Source organism: Hypanus sabinus, chromosome 9, assembly GCF_030144855.1.
Source record: "Hypanus sabinus isolate sHypSab1 chromosome 9, sHypSab1.hap1, whole genome shotgun sequence".
In the NCBI taxonomy this organism is placed as follows: Eukaryota; Metazoa; Chordata; class Chondrichthyes; order Myliobatiformes; family Dasyatidae; genus Hypanus; species Hypanus sabinus.
In genome coordinates, this window is record NC_082714.1 from 147,971,667 (window position 1) to 147,985,497 (window position 13,831).

Consider the following 13,831-nt stretch of genomic DNA (forward strand, 5'->3'; position numbering starts at 1 on the left):
CTGGGTCCAGGAGAGATCCTTTCCCTTTACCAGTCTGTCCAATGCATCAGTCCAGCTTGTAGCTCAATAGTTGTCTCAACGGCCTTCTGCAGTGACCCTCAATTGCAAGGCAATGAGGAATGCTGATTAACTGACACCCTAATGACGTTGTTAATATTTTATGAATGATTATTTTATATATGTTTTTGTTGATACTACAAAATGTTTTTCTTTTACCCAGGGCCAATATTGCGATATTTGCAAAGCAGGGAGTAACAAAGCACATCCAAGCACCAATGCCATTGATGGGACAGAACGCTGGTGGCAGAGTCCTCCTCTCTCACGTGACCTGGAGTACAATGAAGTCAATGTTACTCTTGATCTGGGCCAGGTGAGCTGCATAGCGAGTTCATCCGGTAGCTGACTGGGTCAGAAAGGATGCAGGTTTTGTCCTGGTCACTGCTGCGTTATCTTGCTCTGTGAGAAGGGGGCCTTTGGGCAGGCGTCCACTGCCCAGAGTCCCGGCTTCTGACTGCATCTGTGAGACATTACGCATACTTGAAGTAGATCAAACTTTTATGTGATGCATTTGTTGTTCAGATTGGGAGGGTGGCAATGTTGTCGTTCATTTCTGAATTCAAGCCTGCTTTGAGTTTCCCTGATGTGGCAGCTGATTTAAAGTATTTTCTTTGGGGAAATGGTCACAGACAGGAATAGGTTTATTCTTATTTCTGTTGTAAGTAAAACTAATATTTTTCTCCATTCAGTCTTGGGGTTTTTATTCTAAAGAGGCAGCTTGCTCATTGTATAAACATGAGATTCTACAAATGCTGGAAACCCAGAACAACACACAAAATGCAAGAGAGATTCAGCAGGTCCAACAGCATCTATGGAGAGGAATAAACAATCTATGGTTTGGCTGAGACATTGACTGTTTATTCCTCTCCTTAGCTGCTGCCCGACTTACTGAGATCCACCAGTGTTTTGTCTGTTACCTTTTGTTTAGTTCAATAGAGGTAACCTACAGGAATATTGCACATCCAGTAGCATGTTTCTGACATTTAGCTTGTAGTAACTCAAACCTGGCACCAGATGCTTTCGCTAGATGTAGTTTTGCTTACATTATCCCCTCATTATAATAGATCTACATATTTCATTAAGTTGCGTATTTTATCTCTGTGATCAGGACTCTGATATGTTGAAGGGCCTTGCGGCCCAAAACATCAATTGCTTATTCCTCTCCGTAGATGCTGTCTGATCTGCTGAGTCTCTCCAGCATTTTGAGTGTGTGTTGATCTGTTCTCCAAGACATCTTTTCAGTGACTGTTTATTTTGGTATGTCATTTTCATCGTGGAGCTGAATTGCGATGCCAGACTGATGGTCTGTTGGCTCTGCCCAAATTCCGCTGTTCACTGTAGCACTGATTTGTCGCTACTTCATTTGTTGACTCAGATATTTCCGCAGTCTCTGAGCAGCGCTGACTGCACTTTCGATCTGAAGCAATGTACTGAATGTGGTTTCTTTGTGTGTGTTCCACAGTGGGACAGGACAAGATTGTGTGTGGCTATCTGCAAAAGGGTTTTGCACATTAAAAATAAAAGCATTATTTGTCATATACTGTAACACATCAACACAATGAAATTGGTACACTGAAGTTGGTGAATGGTGATACGGTATACATTCAGTGGCCACTTTATTAGATACACCTGCTCGTTAATGCAAATATCTCATCAGCCAATCATGTGGAAGCAACTCAATGCTTTTTAAAAAAAACATGTAGACATGGCCAAGAAGTTCAGTTGTTCACACCAAACATCACAGTGAGGAAGAAATGTGATCTAAGTGATTTGGAATGATTGTTGCTGCCAGACTGAGTGGTTTGAATATCTCAAAACTGATCATCTCCTGGGATTTTCATTCACAACAGTCTCTAGAGATCATGGAGAATGGTGCAAAAACAAACCAAGTAGAAACGCAACCAGTGAGCAGCAGTTCTGTGAGTGAAAACGCCTTGTTAATGGGAGAGGTCAGAGGAGAATGGCCAGACTGCTTCAAGCTGACAGTAACTCAAATAACCACGTGTTACACCAGTGGTGGGCAGAGGAGCATCTCTGAATGCACAACACATCGAACCTTGAAGTACATGGGCTACAGCAGCAGACGACCACACCGGGTTCCACTTCCCTGGCCATTCGATTAGATACACTCCTGTACCTAATAAAGTGCCCACTGACTATAGATTCATTGGCAATGCCAAAAATGGAATACTCCTAATACTGGTTGTATTTAACTGTCTGTGTTTACTATAAGAGATCACTGGATGATTATTAATGGAAGCAGCCCTCAACTGTCAAGACCCTTGAGATTAATTATATTCATTTAGAGTCAAAGTAAAACATTTGATTTCATTGATTTATTGAGATGCAGCACAGAATAGGCACTTCCTGCCCTTTGAGCCATGCCACCCAGCAACCCCCTGATTTAACCCTAGCCTAGTCACAGGACAATTTACAATGACCAATTAACCTACCATCTGGTAGGTCTTTGAACTGTGGGAGGAAGCCAGAGCACCTTGAGGAAACCCACAGGCCATAGGGAGAATGCACAAATTCCTTGCAGGCAGAGACGGGAATTGAACCCAGGTCGCTGATACCATAAAGCGTTGTGCTAACCACTGTGCTACCTTGCCACCCTATGATGGTTGTGCAATTGCAACGGTGAGGAAGAGCTGATCTCAGTTAAAGCTATTTTTTTATTTACGCAGTTTGTCTTTTACACACTGGTTGTCAGTATTTGTTCATGTGTAGTTTTTCAACTCTATTTTTGTTCTACTGCAAATGTCTGCAAGAAAATGAGTCTCGAGGTAGTATATGGTGACGTATCTGTACTTTGATAATAAATTTTCTTCGAACTTTGAGAACTCCAAAGGGGGAGAAAATTATTTTCTCAGCCAACTTATCCACAATCAACGATCTCTGGTTCTCAATTCCAGTCAGGGAAAATAGCCTTCCGGGCTATTTCAGGATCTTGTATGTTTCTGTTGGACTGGATTCTCTTCTTCCACTCTTGAAAATAAAAGTGCATTCTCCACAATCTCTTCAGGAAGATCAGACCAAAGAAGAAAAAATTAGCGAACTTTTGCTGCATTGCTTCCAAGCACACACAATACAGAGACCCAAGCTACATGCTTTTTATAGAAGTGTTTTATAGAAGTATCATTAAGACACGAGGTACTGCAGGTGCTGGAAATCTAGAGCAATACACAAAATGTGCTGGAGGAGCTCGGCAGGTCAGGCAGCAACTATGGAGGGGAATAAATATGAAGAGTCTCAGCTCGAAACTTTGACTCTTTATTCCCGTCCATAGATACTGCCTGACCTGCTGACTCTTCCAGCACATATTGTGTATTTATCATTAAGGTCTGTTCTACTTGTACTGATTGACTACTACACTGTAAGTTTAAGAGGAGATTCTAAAAGAAATGAACAGCCCCTGACAGATCTAAAATGCTGCTGCCTGAGAGCCAATCCGTTAATATCCATTGGCCGAGCATCATCTTGGGTCTGTGTGAACTGCTGTGCAGTATTACCTAAGCAAATCCTTTAGTGCCAGCATCAAAAAAAAAAGTCCGTAAAATGTCAAGCAATCGGAATCAATGTGGAATGTGTTCTTTCAGTCAGCAAATTTAAAATGATTCCTGAATAATGAACACGAGATTCTGCATGTGCTTGAAATCCAGAGTAACACATGCAAAACACTGGAGGAACTCAGTAGGGTAGGCAGCATATATGTAAGGGAATAAACAGTCAACATTTCCACCTATTACCTCCAGCTTTTCACTTCATATCCCACACCCCCCCAGCCAAACCTGGCTTCACCTGTTAACTTCTGGCTTGCTCTCCTTCCCCTCCCCCCCCCCCCAGCTTCTAGTTCTGGCATCTTACCCCTTCCTTTCCACTACCGAAGGAAGATCTCGGCCCGATTCGTAGACTGTGTATTCTTTTGCACAGATGCTGCCTGACCTGCTGAGTTTCTCTGGCATTTTGTACGTGTTGCGCTGAATGGATGGATGACATGAAAGAAGAGTGATTTTAAATTGCCTGAGGATAGCTCACCTCAAAAGCTGAGAATGTCAAAGCCTTCAATGTGGCCTAACCCAGATCCTGAACAGGGCATTCTGACACAGATTTTGTCTAATCTGCTTATAAAGTACGATTTTGAAAAAATATGTTCTGATGTCACTAAATTGATCCATGTGTTGCCAGCGGTGAAAGGCACCTTTAAGGTCAGTGTTTAGTACAATGTCCGGCCTCTAACTGTGGGGTCCTGGAACTCAGGATGTTGTGCAACAGTTGAAGGTAGGGGCTGATTGTTTCCATGGACTGCAGTTTACCTTTTTAATGTGTCTGGTGTCTGGCACTGAAGCAGCCTTCTATAATTACTGCATGCATTGCTAGCATTCTTTGAATGCCAGCCAAAGTAATCCATTTGGACAGTTAAATTCAGAGCCTCTGCTCAATTTAAAAGGACTTCTGCTCTTTCAGTCTAATGGACAATGTGTCAATCCACCATACTGGAAAGCTGATCAGAAGCAAAACATTATTTAGCACTCAGTATTTCAGAAGGCTTTGCTTGGAATTGTTGTGTTATTGAAATTTAGTTATCAGAGCATGGAATGCAATCAGTTCTGTTGATCATTTACACTGTCTAAGCTGTCATTGCCTATTCAGAGAACTTTTTAATTGTTGCTTGTCTTTTCATGAATGCCCAGAGGCAGTTAATATGAGCATTTGAATTAGGAGTGGGATTGGGCCTCTTGGCCCCCTGGTCCTGCTCCACTATTCAATAAAAAATGTCCCTGTTGTGAGTATAACCTCTTGTCCACATTCTGGCCTGCTGAGGTAACCTTTAACCCCTTTGCTTATCAAAAATATCTACCGTTCCCTTAAAAACAGTAAAGGACACTACGTTCTTTGGGAACTTAAGTTCCAAAGATTTTCTGCCCCCACCTTCCCTCCCCAAGAAAGAGAATTTTAACTCATCGCTCTTTTTTTGAGCAGATTTTTTAAGCAGTAGTTCTAGATTCTCCCACTAAAGGCAACATCATGTTCACATCCACTCCACCACAATTCCTCATGATCTTGGGCTTCAGCAGACTGCTAGGGAAGCTCAGCAAGGCAGGCAGCATCTATGGAGGGGAATAAATAGTCGACATTTCAATGTTCAAAGTATGCATTAGGGTTACTATCAAAATATGCATTAAATGCCACCATATACTATCCTGAGGTTCATTTTCTTGCAGGCTTTTAGACTAAAACAAAGAAATACTATAGATCCAATGGAAAAATTACACAAAGACTGACAAAAAACAATGCGCAAAAGAAGGCAAACTGTGAGAATACAGAAGAATTCAATAAATAAGTAAATTATTTCAGGCTGTGATCCTTCATTGTGTCTGAAATGTCGACGGTTTATTTCCTTTCCTAGATGCTGCCTGATCTGCTGAATTCTTCCAGCATTTATTGTGCATCGGTCAAGATTTCTAGCAAACGCAAACATTCTTGAGGTGAATCTATGATCTTGTGCTTTAGTCGAGCACCTCTCATTCTTCTAAACTCCAACAAAGTCAACCGGCCCATTCCAAACTTCCCTGAACCACATTAAATGTGAGGTCACCAATGCACCACTATCCTGAAGTACAACTTCCCTACTTAATTCATTTCCCCTTCTCAATAAGTGAGAACAATATTCTCTTTCCTGAATACTAGCATTTTTCCAAAGAATACCCAGATTCCTCTGCAGCTCAGTGCCCTATAATTTCTCACCATTTAGACAGTGTGCTTTATTCTTATCAAAATGGGCAACTTTGCATTTTCCCTCATTATACAGTTCTTTGTGCAGTGGGTGGCCTGGTAGCATAGCCATTACTGCTGCTGCAGTGCCAGTGACCGGGTTCAGTTCAGCCACTGTCTGTAAGGAGTTTGTTTGATCACCCTGTGACTGCATGGGTTTCCTCCAGGTGATCAGCTTTCCTCCCACATTTCAATGACCTACAGTTTAGTAGGTTAATTGGTTACAAGGGTGTAATTGGACAGTGCAGGTTTACTGGGATGAAAGGGCCTGTAACAGTGCTGTATATCCCATTTTAAACACATTTTCTACTTCAGGTGTGAACTTGGAATGGTGTTATTTCAGATTAAAGCAAAATATCTCCATGTGCTCCTTGCTTTTCGCTGGATTTCCAGAATTTGCTGTATTTTACTTGCTCTTTATTCTTTAATATTCTCAGAAAGCAAAACTAACATTGAAGTCTTAGCTGGTGTTTCAGATTGAGCCTAAAACTCCAATCTATTCATCTTTGTACCCTGAGTCTCATTAACTGGATCTGGAATCTAATGACCTCACCTTAAAGTTTCCTGTTTTAAAAGTGTTCTTTCTAGATTGGATTCTATTAGTCAATGATTGAAGGAATGGAAATTGAATTTACAAAGCAGTACAGGGAGGGTTAGCAATCATGAGAAACAAGGCAAATTTAATTGCCGAATGCATGTTACTGATTTCAGAATCTGAAGTGGTAAATCTTTCAATCTTTTTAACTGAATTGCCTGTCTGGGTAACCTCCAATCTGCTGGTATGTATATAGATGTCTCCTTCCGGTAAAGAAAATTCCCACCCCCACTCTGACCTTTCACTTCTACTCACCTGCCTATTACTTCTCCCTGGGTACCCCCCTCCTTCTCTTTCTCTTCTTGTCCACTTTCCTCTCCTATCAGATTTTTCCTTCTCCAACCCATGACCTTTCTCACACATCTGTCTTCACCTATCACCTATCAGCAAGCCTCTTTCCTCTCTCCTTCTCCCCCCCCCCCCTTCACTTTCTACTCTTGCATCTTCCCCCTTTCCTCTCAGCCTTGAAAAAAGATCTTGGCCTGAAACATTGACTATTTTATTCTTATCTATGGATGCTGTGTATCATATTATTGAAGCTCTAGTTAAATGTTAACTACTGTACTTGGACTTTATAATTTCTGTCTTTAACACATGATGAATGGTGTGTCTATTCTTCAATGTTTTCAGAAAGCAAGTGCTACCATTGTGCAAGGGTGGCTGTAGAACATTTGGCTTGATTCACCAATCTTCAGCCTACCAGGATAGAATGTGGTTTTTGTGTGTTTAGAGACAGCTTCAGATTCATCAGGTGCCTTTGTGGTGAGAGGAGGTATTGGAACGTGTGGAGAGCAGGACAGGGAAGAGATGAGCTGTGAAAAGAGAGAAACTAATTTTTTAAATTCCTTTTTAAGGAAGACAAACCTGTTTCCATAAACACTTTTTTATGCTTTTCTGATTTCTGCTCCCTTTGTTCCTGAAAATATTGCCTCTTCCAGTGAAAGCTGCATTGACCAGGTATATGGGCATCATTTATCTATACGCAGCGGACTGTCAACAACATTTAAACCAGGGATAGGCAACCTACAGCAAATATTGAGATACTATGCATGTCCGGTCTGCGAGCGATTGATTTTTAAAATTATTATTCCTTATTCTGAGTGTTTCATGTGACCACATTGATGGCCATGCATGGTGTCTTATTACATTGGCCCCAGGTTCTGTTTTGTTCCAAACTAAATTGAATGACAGGAAGGCAGACTACCTTATTAATATGTATTAGATACTCTCTGTACACACTCAGGTTTTCAGATGGGATCATTCAAATTTGTAAACAGAAACAGCGTCACTGTGTTTTAACAAGAAATCCAAACTAAATATCCAGATGTTTACATGTGCTACGATACTTGTTGAATAACTTGTGTTTGGAAATGGCAATGAATGCAAGATGCAGGAAGGTAGACACTTGAACACCAGATTACTTCATCGAGCAAGCTGGGAAACCAGTGTGTCTCATTTGCCTAGAAAATGAGACAGGTCCAAGAATTGAGAAGTTTTCATCTCGTTTTGCTGATTTTCACTTGCATGCAAATGAGTTCAGGCCGTTTGTTACTTCATTTGATGTGGAAGTGGACACTTCATCAGAAATTTTTCAAATGGAATTGATTGAGATTCAGTGTGATGACATACTGAGATCAAAATTTCATTCTGAAGATGTATTAGTGCTTGACTTCTGTAGAAAATATATTCATCCAAGTTGGAAGTATCCTGACTTAGTGGACCATGCAAAAAAGATGGTATCATTGTTTGGCAACACTTATCTGTGTGAGCAATTATTTTCAAAAATGAAGCACACCAAGAACCATTTGAGAACATGCTTGACTGATGCCCATCTGGGTAATGTCTTGCTTTGGCATCAGTAAGTCTGACACCCAATATTCAGAAGCTTTCAAGCAACAAACAGCATCAAGTTTCACATTGATTTATCGACTGTATGCATTAAAATTTTCTTTTTTATTATACTTAATTTGCCACCATTCAATGCATCATGTTCATACGTTTTGTGTTTAAAGATCTTGTGTCCTTTTGATTCAAAAGATGCCTTCATTGAAATAAATTGCAACTAAACTGAGTTCTTTGATTGTTAATTGGCATCCTTGGTTAAGCACAAATGATTTTCTAGCATACGTTATTAATTTGAGGCAAAACATAACTAGATGTATTTAATTGGATAATTCCCATATTTCAAGATTTTATGGCCTTTATCTGGCCCACTGTCCACTCATTAATATGCAACCTGGCCCACAGAGGCAAGAGGGTTGCCGACCCCAGATTTAAACTGATTTTGGCACCCGATCTTTCCTCTCCCTACAAATGTGCACACCCAGTGGAAAAGGACTATCGATTGCATTCAGCAGTTAATTAGCTAGCTAATGCTGTTCAGGGTAGGCCCCTGCCCCTGCAGCTAATGCTGCGCGGGTTAGGCCCTGGCCCTTAAAACTCCTGTTGACCTTAACTGCTTATTGGTCCTTATCTGATTTCTGTATATTCTGTCACCCATCATGGAAGCTGTTTGGAGTAAAAGGTTTTTCTGGAGAGAAGTGTAAATTGGCACCTTCATTAGCAAACCTTACTAATAGTTTATTTTTAATTTTAACAATTCTGCTGCACAATGTGTTCCTCTCCCTTTTCTCCACCCTCAAATAATTCATAAACCTTGCAATAGAAAATAAACACAGAGCTGAACTGAATATGGACTCTGATTTTTATGTCTTATATTCAGCGTTTTAGCTTGTCCTGGTTTCCGTTTGCACAATTTGTTCTTTGTGCTGGGGGTGGGGTGAGTTGATGATCTAGTTGCTTTTTGTGTGGGGGGGTGGATTGATATTCTCATTGCTGTTTGCACTGCTTCTTTGTGCATGGGGAAGGGGGTGTTAATGTTCTTGTTGCCATTTGCGTGATTTTGTTTTTTTCAATGTTGGGGGTTGTTTTTTTTTACTTTGAAAGTGTTCCATGGTGTTTCTTTGTTTTGTGGCTGTGGAGAAGATGAATCCCAGGGTTGTAGATGGCTTCTGTACTTTGTTAATAAATGTACTTTGATTCCTTTGAATTAAAATACATAAAACCCATCAGAAAAGAGTGGAAAGAAACAGATTGAAATCCTTAGGATACCAAGATTATTAAACCTTCTGTGTTTCCTACAGTTGATTGCACAGTTGTTTAAACATACCACAATGCAATCAATTATTTGTAAAATCTGATTATCATTTTGGCTGATCAATGTCCATTCGTGTTAAAGTGTACTTCAGGATATCATTAGCCCTTTGAACATTGAATATCTTCCTGACTTGTATAAATATTGACTCCTGTTAAGGGCCATCCTGCCAAACCCATGACCCCAGGTTCGCCATGGTGACCTCAAGTGTGTTCTAATCACCCTGAGGCAATATTGGACACTTGAGGTCACTTTTGTCACCTTAGGGGTGGCCATTTAACTTGTCTCCCATAACAGCAGTCAATATTTGTTCTGCTGTTCCTGGACTCTCACTAATGTCCTCACTGGGAAGCCTCAAGCTTCCAATCAGGACTACTGTGCGAGAGAAGAGAAAGGAATCAATTCGATCAATTTGTGTTAATAGAATTATCCTCGTGTCCTCAATACTTCAGTGTTTCATTGCCAACAATCACTGTTAAAGTTTAATCACTTTTTGAACAGTTATATCTTGTACCAAGATTACCAAATCATTGGATAAATAATCAACTAATTTTTGTACGGTAATGGAGGCTGATTCTTGGGTTTTGACACTGGCAGAGCTCCCTGCCTTTAATACTTTACACTTGAGCAATAAGCTTGGTTTCTGTTCAACGAGAGACGTAGGTAGAAATTATATCTGTTCAGTCTTCCTATTCCTCAGAGGTTTATGCTGTGCTCTTTTTCTTTGACATATCTTTTGTTGGTCTTTGTGGATTCTGCGTTTATTTTGTTTTGTAGCTGCCTGCAATAAGATGTCTCAAGATTGTATATGATATACGTACTTCAGTAATAAGTTTGCTGTGAACTAGTGCCAAAGTTAACCAACCCAGTCTGTGGGGAAAGTGAATCTCAGGGCTGCATACTGCATGAATACTTTGATAATAAATGTACTTTGAATCTTTGAAATATGCTAAGATGTTGTGGATGTGTTTGAAGTTAAGTGACAGGGTTGAGTCCTAGGTCCTAAACTGTCCATGAGGGCATCCTGCGAGATCTGGGGTCTTCAGATTTCTCTCGGTTTATCAGGTTACCATAGCCTGAGATTTGCCACATTAATTTGACTTGCTAAAGATCCGCAAAAAGATTTCCACACGCTTTTCCTTTTGCAAATCAGGGAACCTCGGAAACTTGTTAATAATTATAGAATGTCTCTCCTAGTAACATTTTAAAATGTCTGAGAGAAATAAATTGAACTCCCTTGGTAGCTGAACTTAGATTTTGAAACCCTCGTTAGACCACACTTGGAATATTGTGTTCCATGCTAGTCCTGTTTAAAAACCTGTTTGCAAAATCTTACTCTGACTCTACAGGAACTGCTACACGGTTAGAATTTCCACACTTCAGATAAAACATGGAGTCAAGACTCTTGGTTAAATGTGGCAGTGTTTGAGAGTCGAGCAGGCATGCTCTCCCAGAATCTACCTCCCTGAAGATTATAAGAAAAAATTATCTGATTATTATCACACTGCTGATTGTGGGAACATTATGTGCATTACAGTGGTTGCATTTGATCAGCTGTTGTGAGGTCCTAAAAGGGATATGAAAAGTACAGAATAAATCCATGACTTTTTCAACATTTCCTTTTAAAGTTGTCTTTTGATAATTCTGTGGGCAAGATCTAAAGTTTTGATCCAAAAAGGGGGGAAAAGTGCAGCTATTGGAATTCTGAAACTGGGCGGCAATGTTAATAACACAAGAACTTAAAATGTTGGAAATGCGTAGTAGGTCCGACTGTTTTGTCAGGAAGAGAAAGCGTACCGATTTGAAATGGTGATGCTTCCTCTTCACACAGATGTAGCCTGATCTGAGTGCAGTTTATGGTTTGAATATTACTGCTGAAAATAACTCTCACCGCTGCCTGTAAGGAGTTTGTATGTTTTCCCCGTGACCCTGTGGGTTTTCTCCAAGTGCTCCAGTTTCCTCCCACAGTCCAAAGGCGTACCAGTTGGTAGGTTAATCAGTCGTTGTAAGTTGTCCCTTGATTTGGCGAGGATTAAATGAGGGGTGTGCTGGGCAGCACAGCTCAAAGGCCCAGAGGGGCCTATTCTGCACTGTATCTCAATTATTTTTTTAAAAGCACCTCACCTTGTTTATCAGTTTCTGGAAAGAATAATTAATGGGACAGTACAGGCCCTTTGGCCTACAATGTTCTGCTGACCTTTTAACTTCCTCTAAGATCAGTTTAACCTTTCCCTCCCACGTAGGCCTTCATTGTTCTTTCATCCATGTGCCCATCCGTCCCTAATATCTCACCCTCTACCACCACCCTTGGCAGCATATTGTAGCCCTTTGGGTTTATGCCTTTAATCAGGATTCATCTGTCTAAGTACCTGAAGTTTTGTCTCTTTCCATCTACAAACTAATCTATCCAGATGATGTGTACATTTGTTGTAGGGCTGGGTCAGTAACAATCGGATGTGGGCTGGTTTACTAACTCAAAGCATTGAAACTGCTCTTTAAATAGCTCTTAGTGTATTGTCTGGAGGAGATCTGTATATTCAAAAGCCCATTGAAAGAACAGCACTAAAGGAAGTACTTAAACTGCTTGGTTCGTCTCCTTTGATCTGTGCGGGGCCTATTTGAAGGCCATCCTTTAAGAGTGTAGGGCCTCTGCTTCATTCATGAAAACCAATCCAGTGCTGTCTGTGCTGGGTCGGCTGGGGAAGTGTGCTGCACCTTCATTGTCCTCTTTCAGTGCTTAGCTATTTAAGATTAACATACCTGATGTACTTTGACCCACGAGAGGCTGACTACCGTCACAATGAAATCTCTCTCTGGTGAGAGAGCCTTGCACTTTCAGCACCCGGGGTGAAGTGTCCAGATTACAGTCGGGCTTCATGGTAATTGTGCCCTTGAGATGCAGGGGGCTGCGATATAATTATGGTCCTCTTTTGTGTGTGATTTCCCGATTTGGTCCATTTGACAGCTTGAACATGGCTGCATAGTGTTGTTCCTCCTCTGATGGACAACTCATAAATTAGAGCACTGAGGCCCATCAGCATTCACAGTTTGAAGTTTATGCAAATATTGGGCTCGCAGTTTCCGCATGCTAAGCTTCCCACACATACAGAACCATCGAGCTCTTCTACTCTTTGACTTCTGCCAAACTGAGTTTGCTGGGACTAATGTGACCAGTTTCTAATTTTAAACAGGAAAATGCCAGTCAAGTGGAAAAACTGCCTTTGCCTGGCCAGTTTCAGAGTTTTTTTTAAACCAAACACTGGCGTTTCTGTAGTGTGTGTCAAGACGTTTCTTTGCAGTTGCTTTTGTCCAATGTCTTTCATTGTGCCTACTGAGAAGGAAAATCACTTCAACTGAATTAACTACCATGGGACCATTCAGGGTAGAAAAGGCTGAAGGATTAAGAATACAAGACCCAGAGCTTCAGCAGAAAGGTTAGCTTGCACAGTGCTTTTTGTCTGTTTGTTTATTCTCAGTGACAACTTAATGATCAGCCAACAGCTCTTGCCTTGGGCGTGCTAATGTGAGGCCTAAGCAAGAAGTTCCAAGAGGAGATGTGCCCTTTCACCATGGGGACCTGAATGTGACTCGGGTCATTCTGATATCCACCCTGCCCACTTCGAGCTGTAATAATTGGCAAGATGCGGTGCATTTGGTACCAACCCACAACTTGCTTTTCATATCCTCTGAAGGGATGCAGCCCATCTTCTCCCTCTGCGGTGTTCACCCCATCCATTCCTCCTTTCCCTTTGACACCAGGGTGTGCTTAGGTACTCCACAGTACCTAAAAATGTAGGCCGAGAAAGCTGGCAGAGATGAGCTTAACAACTGGCAGCTCAATAACTTGAGCTGAAGATAAGGAATTAGACAGGGAAGAATGGATCCTGACTTGCAGTGAGTTCTTTTGCAGCAGTGTCCTGGTCTTTATCACATTTAGTCCGAAGCTAATTGGTCCACCTGAAGCATTTTAAGCCTTGGTTGAATTCCGTGGCAATGCAAAAGTAACTGCCCTTCTGACGAGTTTCAGATTTCCTTCAAATCTGAAGTGAACTTTCTGTGGAATGAAGTGCAAATACAGTCGGCCCTCCTTATCTGCAGGGGATTGGTTCCGGAACACCCCCCCCCCCCCACCCCCCGTGCATACCAAAAAACGTGGATGCTCAAGTCCCTTGTTTAACCTGTCCAATGTTGTGGTCTTTAGGACCCAGCAGAACCCCGGACCTTATTTAACCTGTCTCAGTGCGATGGTC

The 13,831-nt window shown here is 41.3% G+C and overlaps 1 protein-coding gene across 2 annotated transcripts in view; it reads left to right on the forward strand.

Moving 5' to 3' along the window:
* lama5 (laminin, alpha 5) overlaps positions 1–13,831 on the forward strand; it is a 333,519-nt gene that overhangs the window by 11,730 nt on the left and 307,958 nt on the right. For both annotated transcript variants that reach the window (XM_059980763.1, XM_059980765.1), the window contains exon 2: positions 221–370. In XM_059980763.1, the coding sequence (XP_059836746.1) occupies positions 221–370 (150 nt within the window). The remainder of the gene's footprint in view (positions 1–220; positions 371–13,831) is intronic.